Genomic DNA, 21928 nt, shown 5'->3' on the forward strand with positions numbered 1-21928 from the left:
GCTCCATGAAAATTCTTGGAGACTAAAAAACAAAACATGACTCCAAAGAAATCATTATATCAAAAAGATACCTTCACTTGTTTGTTGATCACAGCACTATTCACAACAGCAAGGATATGAAATCAACCTAAGTGTCCATCAACAGATGATCAGATAAAGAAAATGTGCTGTATATGTCTGTGTACACACACACACATGCACACACACACACACACACATATATATATACACACACACCATGGAATACTACTCAGTCATACAAAAGGAATGGAATCATGTCACATTTGCTAGATCACGGATAGAATTGGAGGCCATTATCTTAAGTGAAATAACTCAGAAACAGAAAGTCAGATACCACATGTTCTCATTTATAAGTGGAAGCTAAATAATGTGTACACATGGACGTACAGAGTGAAATAATAGATATTGGAGACTAGGATGGCTGGGAGGGTGGGTGATGGTAAGGGATGAGAAACACCATGACCCAATATAGCCATGTAACAAAACTGCATTTGTACCCCCAAATCTATAAATTAAAAATAAAAAAAAGAACTTTTTTTAAAAAGAAGCATCAATTAAACCTGGGTTTAATGTGGGCAGTCTGGGGTAATTCCTCCATTAAGCGTTGTCCAATAGAGTTTTTGTGATTTTTTAAAAAATGCTCTGTATTTGCACTGTACAGTATGGTAGGCACTAATCACATATGGCTGCTGAGCCCTTGAAATGTAGCTAGTACAACTAAAGAAGTCCATTTTTAATTTTAATTAATTTAAATTTTAATATAATAACCACATCTGGCTAGTGGCTACCATATTGGCTAGTATGGTGTCTACACTGTCTCCATTTGTAGTTTACAGGCGTTATCTTACTTTAATTATGGTAATTATAAAACGCAAAAAAAAATGGTAAAAATTTAGTTACATTCTTAAAGTAGAGATACTTAAGTATAGTCAGGAGAAGGAGAGACAGAATCCAAATCCTGCCCTTAGAGTCAGAAAGAGAATCCTGGCATATTTATTGGCACACAAGGGATTGAAGAATGCATTCTTATAAGTATTATGTGCTACCACCTTCAGCTTTACCATTTCTCATACTTCTGGTTGAAGATCATTGGGATGTGAATTTTTGGAGCCCTTGCGGCTCTACATTAACTGATGTGTATTACTTGCAGCTAGGATGGTCAGGAAAAGTGTCATGGTTAATATTCCATGATGTGGGTCATGGAATAATGGAAGGATACATTGCATGGGGTAAAGGCTCTGTTGTTAGAATAACTTGGGAGAAAAAAAGTACAGAAATGCATACAAGGCCTGCTCAGAAAATGGTGAGTAGATTAAATTGGCTTGAGACAATGTTTCATGTCCAGAATGGTGGGGAGAGATAGTAAAGGCAGAAGGGATTGCTTAAAAAAAAAAAAAAAAAATTGAAAGCTATATTTTTAAAATGTACCTGAATTCTATAGGAAATTGGGACCCAGCTGAGCCATAAGATGGATGATCAGGACAAAAGGATTAAAAACAGATGAGATGGGAAAGAAGGAGACCCTTAGAGCTAGTGCAATAATTGAAGAAATAAAGAAATGAAGAACTAGGGTCATGGCATGGAGTCTAGAAAGTAACAAATATATAAGAAGGAGAATGTGAAATTGCAAGACAAATTTCATCGTCAGTTCATAAAATGAAATATTAAGGACTGAACTAGTGATAATCAAGATTGTGGGGCTTGGAACTATATCTGGTTCATGTTGATTTTCTTAGAGCATAATTCAATTAGGGAAATGAATGAAGTTTTGAAAACAGATGAGCCACACAGCTTTATGTGTGTGTGTGAGTGTGTGGGTATATTAAGATGTGTATGATATGAAAATACTGTAGAAAACAAATCTAAAACTTGGATAGAATTTTAAAGTAACAGCTTCTTAGAAAAGTGATTAGATAACAAATGACCTGGCTAATTTTCATTTTGATTGAAGAGTACTTAGAAGCTTCCAAACTTTTAACATTGTTTTAAATTTCCTTTCTTTTATTTATTTATTTACTTATTTTTATTTATTTATTATTTATTTATTTATTTATTTATTTATTTTGAGACAGAGCCTCGCTCTGTCACCCAGGCTGGAGTGCAGCGGCGTGATCTCGGCTCACTGCAAGCTCCGCCTGGGATTACAGGCGTGAGTCACCGCGCCCGGCAGATTTCCTTTCTTTTCACCTGAATCACATTTTTCCTCCTGTAACAGACTAAAGTACTTCCTACCAGACAATTCTAGAAATGTTACACCATCCGCTGTAATTGGCACATATTACAGTATTCTTTCAAGTTGTTTCGTATAACAAAAAGGCAGCTTAGATTGTATAATTTAGCAATAAATGGTAACTAAATTGTCCTTCGTGGCTTGTGAATTTTGTCCCTTTCAGAAATCTAAAAGCTTATTTGGCAGAAAAAAATACTGAAGAAAAAAACCCCAAAATTTGAAAAAATTCCCCTAGTGTTAGAAATGCCATACAAACAACCTTCAATTATATAATACCTTTCAGTATTTTTTCTAATAGTCTAAAAGCAATTGATTTTTTCTTTTATTATTGTAAAAAAAGTAACATGAAATCTATCATTTTAATACATTTTAAGCTTAAAAAGGATTTATTGCTAACTATAGGTGCAATATATTACAGCAGATCTCTAGAGCTTACTCGTCTTGGTTAACTAAAACTTTGTACCTGTTGAGTACTAACTTCCCGGTTTTCCCTTCCCCCCACCACCCTTGGAACCACCATTGCAGTGTTTGATTTTATGAAATTGACCCTTTTAGATACCTCATGTAAGAGAACTCATCCAGTATTTATTTTTCTGTGTCTAGCTTATTTCACTTAGCATAACGTCTTAAGGTCCATCCATGTTGTCTCATATTTCAGAGTTGTCTTCTTTTTTAAGGCTGAATAGTCATTTATCCAAAGAAGACATATAAACAGCTAATGACATATACCTGGCTATATGTTCCTGGCTGTATGTTCCACTGTGGGCACAAACTACTATATTCCAGATGGACTTTTTCATTTTTTTTTTAAATTTATTGAATAGATAGATTTAGAGTGACTCCTGTATGTCATTTTCTCTTGCTATCCCCAACTCTCAGTCCTGTCCCTCTTTAAATCAATGCAGTGAAGATTCCATACACTTTTTGATATATAAATGAACCTTTGTCCAGTTTCCAGTACAAATACAAATCTCCCACTACTTTTACAGTTGTTTATGTATTTCACTGGGAATTTTAAGTGGAGGAATAATTAAATAAATAAATTTCTATCCACATCTTTTGTAAGAAGGTACCAATAATTATGCTTGGGGATATTGGATTCAGTATACATATATTAAGTAGCATGCACTTGTGGAAAGTGAGAATTGGGACTTGGAAGAAAAGATGTATTTGCATCTGCTCTATGACACCTTTTCACTACTTTCATCTCTAAGTTTCCATGGCCCTTATTAGCTGTTTTTACACTTTCAGCAAAACAGAGTATGTGTGTAGATTTACAGATAGATAGTAATCACCTTGATAAATAAAACTGTGTCCTTTTTTAATTGTCCACAATTTCAAGCATAAAACTATTCATCAATGTTTATTAGATATTCATTGATTCATTTGTGTACTTTGTATTGATAACATTTAGATGGTGTAGCATTATGGGGACAACACCAAATTGAGGAGAGCCTTAATATATCTAGAAGATATATATATATATATATTTTGGTAATTAACAAGTTATTGAGGGTTCTTTTTTTTCTTCAACTTTTATTTTAAGTTCCAGGGTGCATGTGCAGGATGTGCAGGTTTGTTACATAGGTAAACATGTGCCATGGTGGTTTGCTGCACAGATCAACCCATTACCTAGGTATTAAGCCCAGTGTCCTTTAGCTGTTCTTCCTGAGGCTCTCCCTCCCTCTGCCCCCACTCCCCTGACAGGTCCCAGTGTGTGTTGCTCCCCCATGTGTCCATGTGTTCTCATTGTTCAGCTCCCACTTACAAGTGAAAACGTGGTGTTTGGTTTTCTGTTCCTGCCTTAGTTTGCTAAGGATAATGGCTTCCAGTTCCATCCATGTCCCTGCAAAGGACATGATCTCTTTCCTTTTTATGGCTGCATAGTATGCCATAAATTCTTATTGTTTGGAAACCCAAATGTTACTCACTACCAATAAACATTATTCCAAAAGTATATACTTTAATCACTAATTATATTTCCTCACCTAAAAATCATGTCTCTTCATTTTATAATACCCCAATACATAAATAACCTTGTACATTTTCCTAATTATATTAAACATTGATATTAAAAGTTACCATTGCTTAACTATAAAGATGCCCCATAATCACAGAACTCTAAAATATTTGCTTCTCTCTTTATAGGCCCTACTTTTATCAAATGTTTCTCGATGAAAGTTTTCCACTGGGGAAATGATTAACTTGATGTCAGCAACTCATGGACTTGACAGCAAACCTCAATCTCCTCTGGTCTGCCCCTTTTCAAATCCTAATGGCCGTATATCTCCTTTGGCAAGAGCTGAGTCCAGCAGTGTTAGCAGGGGTGGCAGTCCTTGTGTTTGTTATACCAATAAATGCTTTAGCTGAAACTAAAATAAAAAAGTTAAAGGTAAGAAAATGACTGCCTCATGTTACATGTGTCAAACAGGAGCTGAGTTTTCTGACTTGAGTTAACAATCACCATCTCGCTAATTATATAGAGAGAGTTACAAATGGAAGTCATCCAATTTTATCATTTACTTATTCACTCAACCAGTATTGAACAAGCATGTATCTTATGTCAGCCAGTGTTCCAGGCACAGGAAGTACAGCAGTGAGGGGAAATGACAAGTCCAGCTCTCATGAGGGGTAGTGGAGGAGACAGGCATTAAGCAAGTAAATAAATAGAGAGAAAACATTTGTATATGAAGAAGATTTAGTAAAGATACAGTGATGAAGAGACAAAGGATGCCATTTTACATTTAGGATCAGGAAAGTCCTCAGGAAGGGAATGGTATATCAACAGGGTGAAGGAGTAATTCAAGTGGACACCTGAAGGAAAGACATACCAAGCAAAGGGAAGAGTATGCATGCAGCCTGGAGGTAGGGGTATGCTTGGTTGTTTGAAAAGTGAAGTACTGAAGCAAGCAGACAGGAAATGCTTCACTAAATTAATGTTGATATTCTTCCTTTATATTCAGTCATTCATCTTACCATCAATATATGTTTTGACATCCCGCCATGTGTTAGACAGTGTGCACTATGCTGTACTCTAAGAAATGGAGAAACCACAGAGTTCACTGCATTGAAGGAAATCACACTGCAGTGAGATAGATGCTTTCATATGTTAAATTAACAGAGGTGGATGTATTGCTTATGAAAACATTTTATAATTTTAAATGGACCAAAGATTAACAATATATATTGACATGGAAACGTGTCAATCATATTTTAAAGCAAAAAGGAGATTAAATATATGCATATATATCATGCATATGTGTAGCTATATCATTGATCCATTATTAAAATGTGAATATACCTATACATATGTGTGTAATGGAGAAGTAAATAGATGAAGATACATAGCTATAAATATATTTGCATAAGCATAGAAGTAATCTAGAGATAAAGCATCAGTCTTTAAAGAATAGTTACCTGTAAAGTAGAATTAGACAGAAGGAGGATAGATTTTTACTTCTTACTTTAATACCCCAAGTGACTAAAAATTGTATAGTATTTTATATTTTTCTTAATTTTTCAAATAAAAGATGACTGGTTTTTAAACATAAAAACTAGAAAATCGCATATATTTATGAAGTAAAGGTACTTAGCATGCTAGTGTTTAGAATAACAGATTTGTTTATAACAAATACTTTTAACTAGTTTTAAAAAATATATTCTGGATTTTAAAAACTGCTATTTAAAGGCACATTATTAAGAATGGAAGAATATTTTTTGAACCTTAATCTAGAGTCCTATAACCTTCAAAGATATTTCAATACTATATCCAAATATACTAAATAAAAAATATGACTTTAGGCCCGGCGCGGTGGCTCATGCCTGTAATCCCAGCACTTTGGGAGGCCGAGGCGGGCAGATGACCTAAGGTCGGGAGTTCGAGACTAACCTGACCAACATGGAGAAACCCCATCTCTACTAAAATATAAGATTAGCCAGGCGTGGTGGCACGTGGCTGTAATCTCAGCTACTCGGGAGGCTGAGGCAGGAGAATCACTTGAACCTGTAAGGCGGAGGTTGCAGTGAGCCGAGTTCATGCAATTGCACTCCAGCCTGGGCAACAAGAACAAAACTCCGTCTCAAAAAAAAAAAAAAAAAAAGAAAAAGAAAAGAAAATATGCCTTTAAATCACACACATAATACTAGTGGTATTAAATTGCACACAGAATATGACGCATTAGCTTGTAATGCATTCTTCATAAGATGTACAAATACTTATGACATATAAAGTGCCAATGTTAATGGAGAAAACACAAGAAATGATACCCAAACAAGTATAAAATATTATGATAATTGTTAAATATTTGAATAAAAATACAATTGAATAACATTTATAAAAAGAAGAGGAAGGGTATTTGAAAATATACATTTTAAATATTCTAATTCCCAAAGAACAAATAAAATTTATAGAGAGCCTTATTTTTATTCTTGTGACACTTCTAAGTATGTATATAAACAGTTAATGGAGTTTTTAGAAATGTGTTCTATTTTAGTAGGATGTGGGTGTTATTCTATTATTCATTTTAAACAAATTATGTTTAAATAAATATATTTTCTACTATTCTACTGTTCGCCTGTTGGCTATGCTCAAGTTACCTATTTATAACTATCTTCCAACATTGTCAGTAGAATAATGTATAAATATTGTAAGATGCTTTTCTCCATTAAATCTTAAGTAAAAATAGAGAAAATAGACCATATTGTTAAAATAGCTGTGGACATATCAGTAAAAGTATTACCAATTTTGTCAAATATTCTTTTATCTCCTTTCCATTAAATAGGAAAGCCAAAGAAAGAACAAATATAAACAGATAAAACTACTCAAAGAAATCCTACATGGAATTAAGGTAGTATGAAAGGGATATGCCTTGGATCTATTTTGAGTATAGTAATACAAATGAAGTTTGTAGTGTTCTCAATATCTCAGAGTGATGATAGATAATAATTGTTGGCAGAAAATTTCAGATTCAGATATTGTAGGAATTCTTATTACTAAAATAACATTTAAATGCAAAGCCAAATAAAATGCAGCCATTTCTTTTTGTTTCTTACACAAGTAAACACAAATATCCTAAAAGTCACAACATATTACTTATTTTAAGGTATTATGTTGAAAAGATGCAATGAAGCAGGCAAGAGTGGTAATAATACATCCATCAGTGTAAAGGCAGATTTATATAGTGGAAGTGATGAGGTGTCATTTAGGTTATTTTATGTGGGATACAAATGATCACATAAATGCTATTCTATAAATAGTATGTTGCAAATTATTTTTCTCTAGAAAAGCTGGGATAGTTTAAAAGTGAGAGCAGTCAGTATCCTTGGGGTCTGATAACAGGTGTTATAAAGCCTCTCTCTGACAATACTGATAATTGCTACCATTTATTAAATATTTTCTATGCATCAAATGCTGTGCTTATTACTTTATATGTGTTTCCTCATGGAATTCTTATAAACCTCAAGAAGAAGATTTCCCATTTGCATTTTATTAACTAGGAAACAAAGATACTGAGCAGTTAAGGGTCAGGTCTGAATTTACAGAACCAGTGAGAGTATATTAGAGTTCTCCACAGAAAGAGAATCAATAGATTTCATATAGAGAAATATAGATATAGAGAAATATGAAGAGAGATTTAAGAAACTGGCTCATCTGATTGTGGGGGCAGGCAAGTGTAATATCTGTAGAACAGGTGGGTAAATGGAAAATTCTAGCAAAAGTTGATGCTGCAATCTTGAATCCGAAGGCAATCTGGAAGCAGAATTCCTTCCCCACTGAGGAACCTCAGCCTTTTCTCTTAAGGCTGTCAACTGATTTGATAAGGCCCACTCATATAACAGAGGGTAATCTGTCTAACTCAGAGTTTAACTGATTGAAAATCTAACAGCATCTAAGAAATACCTTCACAGAAACATCTAGACTCCTGTTTGAACAAACAACTGGGCCCCATAGCCAGTCAAGCAGTCACATAAAATTAAGCATTGTGGCCGGGCGCAGTGGCTCATGCTTGTAATCCCAGCACTTGGGGAGACCAAGGCATGTAGATCACCTGAGGTCAGGAGTTCGAGACCAGCCTGGGCAACATGGAGAAACCCCGTCTCTACTAAAAATACAAAAATAGCTGGGCATGGTGGCTCATGCCTGTAATCCCAGCTACTTGGGAGGCTGAGGTAGGAGAATCGCTTGAACCAGGGAGGTGGAGGTTGCAGTGAGCTGAGATCACGCCATTGCACTCCAGCCTGGGCAACAAGAGCAAAACTCCACCTCAAAAATAAAATAAAATAAAATAAGCATCGCATAGAGCTGGAATTTGAATGTAAGTCAATTCACTCTAAAGTGTTTGCAATAAGCCAGTGTAAGATCCTATTTCCCCAAATTTTCTGTCTCAGAAAATAGTTTACAATCTCAAAACACTAATCAGCTTCCAGAGAATGGCTTGAAGTACCAAAACATCTGTCGTAAAGAAACTAGAAAGGCAGGGAGAAGAGTTTAGCTATAAAGAAAAAGGTAATAGGCAGAAGTGAGAGTTGGGTCAGCAGGAAGAGTGACAGAACTGAGCTAGACAGAAACTGTCTATGGAGTTCTATGGAGTTCGTGCCTTACAGCTGGGATGTTGCCAGAGTCTGGCTCAGAAATAAGCTATTGGGGGTGGTGGAGACATAAGGCTGGGGAATGGTCATTCCCTCCTTCTGCTCTGCTCCCACCCCCAAAATACCGCAATTTAAGAAAATATTCTGATTCAGTCAAAGTGGAAGCAATTTAGTTTTCTTTATGGTTGTACCATCATTTTTTATCTTCACGATTGTGTGTGTGTGTGTTATTTGTTTGTATGTGTCCATTTTTTTCTTCTATGATATAGATTGTCAGATCATTATCGTGTGACTCATTTACAGATCCTCAAACTTTATGCATGGGAACCCTCCTATAAAAATAAGATTATGAAAATTCGAGATCAGGAATTGGAATTTCAAAAATCAGCTAGGTATCTTACTGTATTTTCCATGTTGACATTAACCTGCATTCCATTCTTGCTGAGTGTATGTCATATTTCCTGTTTTGATTTTCAAATCTGATTTACAGATTTACCTCCAAATTACTTGGAATTAAGATGTATAAAGTTAAATATTATGTATCTGAATTAAAATTGTAAAGAAATACATTCATTAATTTATGTGGATTAGAGAACAAAAGTTACAAAGAAAGAGAAAATACTGTATGTGTTTTCATTGGTCTGTATTTTTTAAACACAATAAGATTTACTTCTCTGTAAATTTCTCAGAGATTTTTCATATATGCCTATATCTCTTAAAAATATAATCTACATTTCAGAATTTCATTCCAGTTTTAAAGCTTGATATGTATGACTGATTCCTTTTAAGCAGACTCAAAGGGCATATTATATGGAGATGAGAAGAGAAGCAACATTTATTGAGTTGTTACTGAATGTCAGGGAAGTTACATACATTGCCTTATTTCAATCTCACAATAATAAGGCATTATTTTTCTCATTTCACAAGATGAAATGGAAGTCCAGAGCAGTTGGAAACATCCTCAAAGTTATAAAATTAGTATTTAGAGGCGAATTGACATGAAGCGACATTATTCTCTTTGTATTACACCGTAAACATTGGGAATCCCATGCTATTTTAACTAGAATATAAATTGCCTTGGGATATGAAGCCATGGGCAAAAGCCAAAGGAAAAACAAGCCACATATAACCGGAGCATCAGTTTTAATCAAAGTTGCCACTCTATGTTGATAATTAATTTTTTTGTATGTCAACAAACGTGAGTATTATGGAAGTGAATGCAATATTTACATTTGGAATACATTGGTAAGACCATTCAAGATATATTTGCTTAAGCCAGTACTATATACATGATAGTAAGTCCATTCTCATGCATGAATGAATTTTTCCTGCCTTTTCTAGATGAAACTTACAAGAACGAATATAAATCTTAGCCATGATTTATTCATATCTTCCTCAGTTAATCTTATGACACAAAGAAAGAATAATTATTATATATAAGTCAGAATGTATGCAACTGGAATATAAGTTTACATAAAACTTCTGAATTTAAAGAAATGATGAACTGGTTTACAATGTAAATGGGAATAATAACTGTGGTAAGAATATAACATGTCTTACAAGAAAAGCGCTGGACCACATGGTCTCAAGGATGTCATTGTCCAAGATACATGAGTTTATGACCCTTACTAAAATATATTTTATGTTCTTCAGCAAGAGTACTAAATTTCAGGAAACAAACACAATTATTTAGATTTTATTTTCTAATTTTGGGGACTGTAACTAATAATGTTATTATCAGTAGAAATTTGAAGAAAATAACACATCTCTATTTTTTAGGTGTCCCTGGCAACCTTGTGTGTCTATTTCTTACTGGATGAAGGAAACATTTTAACAGCCACTAAAGTGTTCACATCGATGTCTTTGTTTAATATTTTAAGGATTCCTCTGTTTGAGTTACCAACCGTGATCTCAGCTGTGGTCCAGGTACATACAGAATACCTTAAACTAGGAATTATTCCTTTACTGGAGTCTATGGTTTGTGACATTTTATTTCTTTGTCTTTTAAATTTTATTTTATTTCACTTTATGTAGTTGTTTAACACTGCATTCAAAATTAGTTTTCCGAATTAATGAATAATAGAGAACATTATAGAATAAAAAGAATCATGTCTTCCTTGCTTGTGCTTTTTTTCCATCAAAGTGACTTTTAAATATTTCAATATGTTATTTTGTTTTCTTGTTAAGTGTTAGATTCTCTACTTAGCATTTTTAAAGCTGGTGTTAGCCACTGTGCCATCACAGGATTCATTTCCTGTTTCCAATGGAAAAGTTATAATTAGGTGCTTTGTATGAAACTAGATCGAATGTTTTCCCAGGGTTCAGCAGCATTTCATCTATACTGAATGAATAAGCAGGGAGAAAAGCACATTGATAATATCAGTCAGCCAACAAGCCAAGTGTGAGATGTCTGGGTCAGCCTGCTTTTAGTTGTAATCTCCAGTTCCTGGAGGCTGTTTAGATGCTAGATACAATGAGTAGATGGATGCTAAAGCCACAAGAAACCCAGAAAAGTTCCTTGATCCTTTTGCCCTGAGATTTATGGTTACATTTTTTGGATGTCAGGTTTGGTCATCCTCCATTCAATTATTTCCCTCAAGTCTGAATTCATAAACAAAGTGAATATTTGCTTCTTGGAATCATCCTTTAATCTAAGAACTTAGCTCTTTAAAAAAATATTATTTGAATAAGGAGTAACATAATTGAATAGTAAAAACCAATGTAGCTATTTTTGTTACATCTTTTTCAGGTTATTTTTCTTAAAATAACCAACAGAGGGCATAGAAGAACCGCTGATGTGATGCTTTTAGCATTTGATTTCATAGCACGCTTCTCATAAAGAAAATGTCAGTTCTTAGAGTAACAGTTTGGTTCTAGTTTTGAAATTAGAATCTAGCTAAAGGTCCGATATCAAAGCCTTTTCCAATTGCTAGCAGTACTCTGCTACCTTCATTTAAGGAGACCATTTTTCCAAAATGGAAAAAAAAGTAAAAGCTAACTGTATGTTCTGACTTGACACACTTGGTAAACAAAACTACAGCCCAATTACATCTTATGTGTTAACGATACAAGTCCCCTAGCACAAAGTAAATAAAAATGTACTAGAAATTGTATGTAAGTCAGTTTTCAGAAAACAGTGTAATTTTATTTATCCTAATGTAGCTAAACATTTTATAGCTATTTTACTATATTACTATTTCCTATTTTACTATAATTGAATGTTATTATTATCAACATTATAGTTTTGTTTATCATCAGTAGCAGAATTCACTCACCAATCTTAAAGTTGCTTTTAAAGCCTTATTTTTCTGTATCACAAGAAAATATCACCCTACACCTGTTAGGATGGCTATTATCAAAAAGTCAAAGAATAACAAATGTTGGCAAGGATGTCAAGAGAAGGGAACCCTTGTGTACTGTTGGTGGGAACATCAATTGGTACACCCGTTATGGAAAACAGTATGGAAGTTCCTCAAAAAATTCAAAATAGAACTACCATATGAGATAGAAATCCCACTTATGGGAAAATATCCAAGGGAAATAAAATTACTATGTTGAAACGATATATGCACTCCCATGTTCATTACAGCATTATCAGGAGCCAAGATATAGAAACAACCTAAGTGGCCATTGGCAAAAAAATTGATAAAGAAAATATACAAACAATATAATATTATTCAACATGGCAGAATATTATACTAAGTGAAATAAACTAGGCACAAAGAGACAAATACTCTATTATCTCACTTATATGCGAAATCTAAAAAAGTCTAACTTACGGAAGCAGAGTGAAGAACAGTGCTTATTAAGTCTCAAGGGTGACATTGGGGTGGGGTGAGGTGAATGAGTTGTTGATCAAAGATTACAAACTTCCAGTTATAAGATGAATATGTTCTGGAGACCTAATGTACAGCATGGTGACTATGGTTAATGATAGTGTATTGTATACTTGAAAATTGCTAAGAGAGTAGATGTTAGGTATTCATATACACAGGAAAATAAAGGTGTCTACGGGAGGTGATACATAATCTAATTAGCTTGATTGTGGTCATCATTTCAAAATGTGCATGTATATAAAAAAAGTTGTATACCTTAAATATGTATAATTTGTCTCAATTATACCTCAAAGAAGTTGGGAAAAAATCAATCTTTCTATAATAATTAAGAGTTATTATGGCTTTTCTAGAATAATAAATAGGATTTTCATTTCTTTTTCTCATAACTTTCTGCATAGATGACATTAGCTTTGATCTTTGATTCTTGAAACTGCCCTTTGTCTTTAGAAATGAATGTATTTGTAACATTAAATCAATTCAAACTATGCTTGCTATATTTATCTCAATATCTTTAATTTGCGTAAAAATTCTACTTAGCCTGTAAAACGTAGTAAACATTTTTTAGTTTAAATTCTACTTGAACCCAAGATAAATTCCATCTGTGCTTATTTTGATAGACAAAGATATCCCTGGGCCGTTTGGAAGACTTTCTCAACACTGAGGAGCTTCTTCCTCATAGTATTGAAACAAACTATGCAGGAGGTCAGCACTTCCTCTTTTCATTCATTACTTATTTGACGTCTGGGTTGAAGGTAATTGGTTCTAAAATGCATCATTGTATATTTTTTTTCTTCCTTAGATCATGCTATTGGGTTTACAGATGCTTCTTTCTCCTGGGATAAAACAGGAATGCCAGTTCTAAAAGAGTAAGTCGTGGTTTGGAGAATTTTTTTTAATGTTAATATTGGGTTCTAAAATGCTCCATATTTTTATTTCTTGGAGGTTTTTAATAAGATTAATATACTGAAATTAATAAGACTTTTAACCTCTCATTTTACCTTTCATTTTCATGGTGATTTTGCTGTCCTTTTTTCTATTATTTCTTCTTTCTGCAGCACTTTATTGTTCATTTGTTTGCATTTTGGAAGGGTAGGTGTTTGTAGAAAAAGGTGAAAAGCAACAATTTCAGGGATGATGCTAAGTGCTGCATACAGTGACTTATCTAGGAATATATTTTAAAAACAATCATAGAAAGAATTTCCTATGTTGTCTCCCTTTCTTCTCATGCAGCTTGAAAGTAAAGATTCCAGAAGGAGCTTTAGTGGCTGTTGTAGGGCAAGTTGGGTCTGGAAAATCATCCGTGCTTTCTGCCATTCTAGGGGAAATGGAGAAACTTACCGGAGTAGTTCAAAGAAAGGTAAAATAAAAAATACATTCTTTCAACATCTCCTAATGTAACAAGCTATAGCCAACTTGTCATTAGTGTCAATAAGAATTTATCAGGTTGAATTGAAGATGCAAGCATTTAATGGGCATTTCTAGTTTATAACAAACATTTCAATTTCCATAGAAATTGATGAATGATGGGTAGATTAATGACAGAATTCTGTTCTCCAAATACTTCAGCAAATCATTTATAAATGCTTATGGTAATTGTTTGATGATATTAACTGAATTGCAACCAATTATAGAGAAATGAATGTGATTTATATTGTAATTTGATTAGGTTTCTATGTATTATTCAGCAAGGTTCCCTAAGTAATTACAGCCATTTCATTTCTAAGAAGTCTTGCAGCCAATCTCGGGTAGGATCTTTGACCAAAAAGAAACTTCAGAAAAATAAAGTTATTAATAACTTACATTTAAGATTCAGCATTAGGACCATGAAGAGGTCTACTCTTGACTAATTGTTCTATTCTTAAAGGTCAATAAGAATAAGAATTGAACAAGTTCTTAATCAGCTTTCTCTTTTTGAAACAGTAGACTACCCAATGAGTTTTTCCTTACATGTAATCAGCTCTTAGGTAAAATACTAAGTAGCCCAATCTTTTCTTCTTACCTGTGACAAGATGAATAAGCTCTGTGTATCCTGAGATCAGTATCTCTCCACTCTCTTATTTTTTCTTTCCTCTCTGGGAAAAATCAACTCTAACTCCTTTTATTTTTCCTCATATATTTCTTTATACTCTTATATCTTTCCTGATTCCAGTCCTTTGGTAACTAATTTTTTGTTATTCTCTTTTATCTCGGCATGACTGTTACCTAGTCTAGGGCCAAATATGATTCCTATGACTTTTTCTAATAAGGTTGCACTTAATGAACACCACTATTTTTAAGCCTTAAATATACTATCTTTGTAGCACTATGCTGTTTGTAGCAATTGCAATTAACCATTTCTCTGCAGTTCAAGATAGCTGTACCTTTTACTTGGGTGTACATTACAAATATAATGAGTGTCATATTAATTTTATTTTTATTTAGTTTTTCAGCTATTTTCACTAAGCAATTACTGAGCCCATGCTATGTACCTAGCACTTTCTGCCAGAGAAGTAAACGTGAATAAGATATGTCCCTCTTCTTTCAAAGGTCATAGTCTAGTGAGGGAAATGCAATAATCAATTATAAAAAGGTCTAAATCAGATATAAAAAATGAATTAAAGCAAAAAAAGAACAAATTCTGCTTCGAAGAGTTCGAAAAAGAATCTGAGAGGAGACCGGTCGCCCTTTATTTGATCTTGAAAAATAATTAGAAATTGATAAAGATAAAAATAATGTCAGTTCTAGATTTCACCTAATTCATTAATAATAGTAATAAGCTGAAAAGGCTGGGTGAGAATTGCATAGGATAATGTGCAAAGACCTAGCCTAGCTCTTCTCTATGAATATGCATGATGATCATCATCTTTATTACGATTGTTGAGGCTCTCATAATAAGATTTAAAGATTATTTCTGATATCTTTGAATGTTTTTAATTAAGAAGGTGCTCCTAGTGATGAAAGAAACTGTAATAATGCCATTATTAGTGATAAAACAGAGAGTATATTCTTTGTTTATATTAAATTACAGATGCCCAAGTAAAAAGATATTATCTGTTTTGATAACTGGTCATTGGCCTTCAGGAAGATTTTGGCCTGGATCAATGGCAGGATTTGAAGTATCACACTCTGAATTATTTCCCCAAATATTTTTTATTCAGAATTTGTATCATCTTGATTATCTCTATTTAAGTAAAATTAACATTATAGCAGCATTTTCAAAGTGCTTTTGTGTGCACTTTCTATTTTTCGGTTTTTCAGATGATTACTTTTTTGAGGCATATTTTAATCCACAATGTTCAAACTCTAAGACTGCCTATTATCGCTAAACTTTCTCTGTAGATTCCCTACTCTTCTCAGTATCAAAAGCTCACACCAGGCACCGTTCATGAAAAGTATTCAGTATTCAGTGTTCTGTGGTAGAAACATCAGCGATATGGAGACCATTTTTGAATTCACAAAACTTCTATTATAGTTTCATTATTAAGAATGAAACAAAATGTTTTCATTTGTATGTGAAAGGAAATAATAAAAAAGAACATTTACATCTCTATGAAAATTGATCAACTCTTTTTCAACTGTTTTAATACCAATAAAAGGCCATACCTCTTAATGTAGTATTTAGTTTCTGTTTTCTCATGTTCTTCAATCTCTTCTCCTTTGTTTTTTATCCTCTGCACTGCTCAACTTGCTTAATACATAGCAAATATTGAAAATATCTATCAGTCACGTGCTGACTTAATATGCAATTCAAAGCAAAGTTTAGATTATTCACTTCACAAGGCAATTTGAGAACAATTCCTTTTGTGTTCAAGATCAGGTCAGATCAGAATTATATTGTTTTTGATCAAAAGCCACTCTGTGTCTTACATACTCAACAAAGAAGAATTCTAAGTTAATCTTTCACCTTTAAAGTAGTAGGTAGAAATCAAAAGGCTAATAATGGCTGCACATGTGTGTATATCAGAAAGTACTTTAAGTGTCTGGTATTGTTAGAGTGTGGAGTACTTAAAATACTAAATCAATGTTTGGATTGAGTCCATGGGGTAGATTGAAAGGTAGGCCACTAGTGCAAATACTGTGGGTTCTTTTTCTAGAAAAGAAGGGTTAGTTGAGAAGATATTTTATGCAGCAGACTGTCATATATTTAAAAATCATTTCAAGGTATAAAATCATAAAAAATAAATTTGGGATCAGTGGTTAATGTATAACACACGGAGATTTGCCACCCAGATCCTCCTATTAGTTAAGACTCCTACAAGTCCCAGCTGTGGGAGTATGAACAGGAAGTCATCTCCTTCAAGGTTGGCCTGGACTTCAGATAGTGGCCTGTCCCAGGGTCCCACTTTTGCTCAGCCTGACTTGGGACAGCTCTGATGACCAATTCTCTTCCATGGCACTCTGGAGGATTGGCCAAAGCTTTCTTGGTTCTGTATCACATCTGCATCTGTGGCTTCTCCCTCTGCCTAATCTTCCCTCTTCCTTTCCTTCCACAGGGGTTGATCCCAAATAAACAACTTGAGCCCCAAAATCTGACTCAGTGTTATAGACTGAATTGTGTTCCCCCAAAATTCATATGTTGAAGTTCTAATTCCTAGTACCTCAGAATGTGACTGTATTTGGACACAAGGTCTCTAAAGAGCTAGTTAAGTTAAAATAAGCTCATTAAGGTGGGTTCTAATTCAATATCACTGGTGTCCTTATAAGAGGAATTAGCATCCACACACACACACACACAAAGAGGGAGAGAGAGAGAGACCATGTGAAACACAAGAAAATTACAATCATCAACAAGCTGAAGAGAGTAGCCTCAGTAGAAATCAACCTTGCTAACACCTGATTTCGGACTTCTAGCCTCCAGAATTGTGAGAATAAATTTCCATTGTTTAAGCCACCCAGTCCATGGTATGTTGTTATTGCAGCTCTAGCAAACTATCACACTCTGCATCTGCTTCCAGAGAATACCACTAGAGACAGATAACTTAGATAGAAGCTACAGTGAAAGTAAATAAAAAGCACAAAGTAACTCATTTAGAGGAAATTCCAATAAAACATAAAATATGGTGCCATGATCTATATAATTATATTTATCTATATTAATTTTTTTATTTCTATTTTAAAGCTAAAGAAGGCAAAACCATTAATTAAATATGTTCCTTTACTATGGAGCATGCAACTTCTCCTTTTCTCTAGTTAAGAATTTTTTTTAACCTCTTTCTTTTTTAGGGCTCTGTGGCTTATGTTTCTCAGCAGGCCTGGATTCAGAATTGCATTTTGCAAGAAAACATTCTCTTTGGCTCCATCATGAAGAAAGAGTTTTATGAGCAAGTATTGGAAGCCTGTGCTCTCCTTCCAGATTTGGAGCAGTTGCCAAAGGGAGATCAAACTGAGATTGGAGAAAGAGTAAGGAAACTGTAATTTATCATGTAAAGAAATATAATCCCATTCAGCTGTGCTAATAAAATGTTTATGGCCTTTTTCTTGAAGTCTCGAAGAGCTATACAACTATAATTTTAAAAAATTATTATGTAATTCCTATGTAAGAGACGGCAGTATTAAGGACAAGTAATTATTTATAATTGACTCTTTGGAAAACAGATTAAAAATCAGTCGGAAATTCTGTTGTTAGTATCCACGTGGGGGAATAAAAGCCCATTAATTAGATCATCATACTTTTGTTTTGGTGGCTGGCACAATGCAGTTCACTTTCTAAAGAGTGACTAATAGTTTTGTTTATTCCTGTATCTCTGGTGCGCAAAGTCAAGGCTAAAACAGGAGCGAAAGAGCATCAGTCTCCAGCAGTGGCACCCGAGTCCAGATTCTAAAGAAGCTCTGATAACAACACTGTTATGAACGTGCCTTCTCCACGTTTGCTCATTCCTGCTAAAGTGGAACTTGTTTCCCAATCGTCTCTCTTTGTTCTATTTCATTTTCATTGTGTTAGTAAATAGTCATTACTCTGCTCAGTGTTTTGGATTTAAAAAATATATATATCATGAGCCGAAGTATGAACCACGAGAGATTATCTCCACCCCCTGACTAAAATCTCCATTAATTAAACATGAATGCAAATGTGGCCTCTGCCTACAATTCATGTGTGCTATAAAGATGAATAAATAATCCTTACTGAGAGCTTTGAATCTCTGAAAAGAGAGCGAGCATACAATTGTTAGACATCTTTACACCTGCCCTCATGTTATCTAATAAGCCCATTATAGAGATTAATACAAGAAATATATAACAAAATTGTAGAACGTAGAAATATATAAAATCCGGGATGAGCCAGAATTTACCTTGTAACTAGAATTACTTCATTTATAATCTATAACGTTACAGATGTATATTCTCAATAGTTTCAAATAGGTTTATTTTTTTCCAACCCTTGGATTTCTTCTTGCATCTTCACCATCTCTAAGCAAAGTGATTCCATAGCTGAAAGGCAGAAATGTGAATTCTTCTTCAAATTTGTTAATACATGTTGAACAAGATGCTGATAAACCCAATCTCTAAAAATATGAAATATCTGATATTTTGTAACTATAAAAAATCTTAAAAAGGGAAACAAATCCAAACTAAGAAGTATAGATTTAATATAGGCATTGAATGCTATTGCCATTCATAACGTCTTATTTTTATGATTAAATTTATCCCAGTCTGCATTTCAACTTTACACAAGTAATTGAATATTTCAAAATGAAATCTGTTTACAGGTGCTTAAGAGACAATAAAGGCAATGACTGTAGACTTTTCCCCTACTTGTATTCATCTTTTCTTTTGGCATTCTTCATTTGACCACATTTATTAATTTTTTATATGCCCTTATTCTGCTATGGGGTACACAATGGTGAGTGAGAGCTCTACCACTCTGCCTTCAAGGGATTTGCAGTCTGGTGGACCTCTGCCAATAATACTAATCAGTTGTCTTTATCAATATTTATGAATCATCTAGCGTTAGATGCTGGGTGTCAGGAACACAAGGATTAACTAGGTAGGAGCTCATAGGCTAGTGAGAGAGACTGAGATAAATATTGCCAATTCTAGCAATGGGATGAATACACAAAGCGCAGCAAGACAGGAAGGAGGGGAATGAATCACTTCACTTGGGACACCTGATGGAAAGTTGCCTTCAGAGGCCATTTCAGTGTGAGTAGCCCTTAAGTTAAAACAAAAGGATGTGGTCTCCCAAGCAGAGTGAATAGCCTCTTCCCAGTATGAAAGACCAGGTTAGTCTGCTTGGCAAACCACAGTCAGTTGTAGGCAACATTGGGAGAGTGGGTGAAGAGATGAGTTAATGCCAGAATATAAGCATCTTAGATTTATACTAAATAATTTGTTGTTTTTGCTGTTGCTCATGAGTGATGAAAAGAGGGAGCTGCGGATATCCAAGGTTTTCATGCAAGATGATGACATAATTACAGAAAAGTGATGACAAGATAGAGGGTGAATTGGAAAGAAGAGTAACTGGATGATAATAGCTAATGTTGATTGTATCCATACAGAGTGTTGGATTTTTCCTAAAATTTTTACTCTAATCTTATTGAATGCTCCCAACAAACATATGACTTAGGTGCTATTATAAGCATATGCACACACACATATTACATTCCTTCATGTGTGTATATAAGTGTGTGAGAGGAGGGTGTATAATGCCTATGCCCCTTGCTAAAATGTGATCTCCTCATGACAGACTCTGTTTCACTTATCTTTAAATCCCAAGCACTAGCATAGTACTCAAAATATAGTCATACCCAGAAGATGTTTGCTGAGTAGGAGAAGGATGAAAAATGCAAAGAGGCAATGGCATTTTATAATTACAGGTCATTGGCTAAGTTCTGTGTTGCACTGAGAGATTTTAAACCAGATCTGTAAACACTAAATATAAAATAAATCAAGTAAATTGGGCCTGGCTCCATAATTCTTCATACATGGTTGTACGTGTCAACTTTAATTCTCACATGGAGTGATGAATATTCCCTATTCTTGCTTCTTAGAGTTGTACTTTTGCCAACAAGACTTGTACTAATCTTTCTACAGGAGAAAATAGGACATGTTGATCACTTCTTTAGTAATTTAGCTATTATTTTCAATTTCCTATGTGTCAAATTAAAAATAATCACTAGGGCCAGTATAGGGTTGGCAGCCAAAAGTCTTGTTTAATATTCTACAGGCACGACTTTTCAGAGTTAGAGATTCGGAAATTCTTTTCTCCTTAATCGTTAGCATCTCCTTAATCGTTAAGAGTAAGCACTTAAGAGAAAGTAGATATATCTTCTAATTTGTGCAAGTTAGTAATGCTAGGAAATGAGATGGGGCTAGGACTGGAAAGTCGTAGATAAAGAAAGGTTGGAGCGTTCATCTTGGGTTGCTATCTATCCATGCTATAGAATAGCATTTGGATGTAACTGCACGTGCTTTGAGATGTATACACATTTCCTCTGGTCTTGTTTTTCTTCTGCTCCATTTTCAGGGTGTGAATATAAGTGGGGGCCAGCAACATCGAGTAAACCTGGCCAGAGCTGTCTACAGTGGGGCTGACATCTACCTTCTGGATGATCCCTTGTCTGCTATTGATGTTCATGTTGGAAAGCAGCTTTTTGAAAAAGTGATAGGGTCCTTGGGCCTTTTGAAAAACCGGGTAGCCATGGTTTCATTTATGCTTTCTTGTGGGGCAGGGGATCTATCTAGCACTGTGCCTAAAATTCCATTTATTTTGTTTATTTGTTTAAGCAAAGTAGTCACATTTCACATGAAAAAAATGGGATGCTCAGATTGCAATTTCACAGGCAAATGTCAATGGGTAATTTTTAAAGTTTTACTTACAAGTTTACTCTGGTGACAATTTATGTGATTGTTATCTCTTCATCTAATACCATATCCTAAGGGGATTTATGTGCCATAATGAATTGTTGTTGACTCAAGTGATTTTTACAATGGTATTTTGGTGCACACCAAAATATTAATAAAATTTTATATTATTAACATAGCAATTTGATATTATTATCACAGCAATCATAGTGATTCAGCTGTTTTGTTAAAGGGCCAAGAAGATGAAAATTAGTATTTACCAGTACATGCCATATTTCACAGGGTAAATTAGTTCAATCCCTATTTCACATATAAAGGAGCTCAGGGCTCACAATGACTTGATATAGGTTGCTCAACTTAAGAACAATAGAGATTTTTAAAAGTATGTCTGACTCCAAAGCCACATTCATTTCTTCATAATATGTGTTTATGGAATTATTAATATAGAGAACTTTGAAAATATATGTATAAA

At 34.2% G+C, this 21928-nt stretch overlaps 1 protein-coding gene across 1 annotated transcript in view; it reads left to right on the forward strand.

Moving 5' to 3' along the window:
• The window catches only part of LOC100985670 (multidrug resistance-associated protein 1-like), a 92821-nt gene that overhangs the window by 25074 nt on the left and 45819 nt on the right, over positions 1-21928 (forward strand). Inside the window, 10 exon segments of the mRNA XM_008972543.4 lie at positions 4400-4461; positions 4463-4643; positions 7033-7098; positions 9143-9286; positions 10619-10765; positions 13293-13377; positions 13475-13541; positions 13906-14032; positions 17878-18054; positions 21119-21286. Of these exon segments, the coding sequence (XP_008970791.4) occupies positions 4400-4461; positions 4463-4643; positions 7033-7098; positions 9143-9286; positions 10619-10765; positions 13293-13377; positions 13475-13541; positions 13906-14032; positions 17878-18054; positions 21119-21286 (1224 nt within the window).

Source organism: Pan paniscus, chromosome 22 (assembly GCF_029289425.2).
Source record: "Pan paniscus chromosome 22, NHGRI_mPanPan1-v2.0_pri, whole genome shotgun sequence".
Classification (NCBI taxonomy): Eukaryota; Metazoa; Chordata; class Mammalia; order Primates; family Hominidae; genus Pan; species Pan paniscus.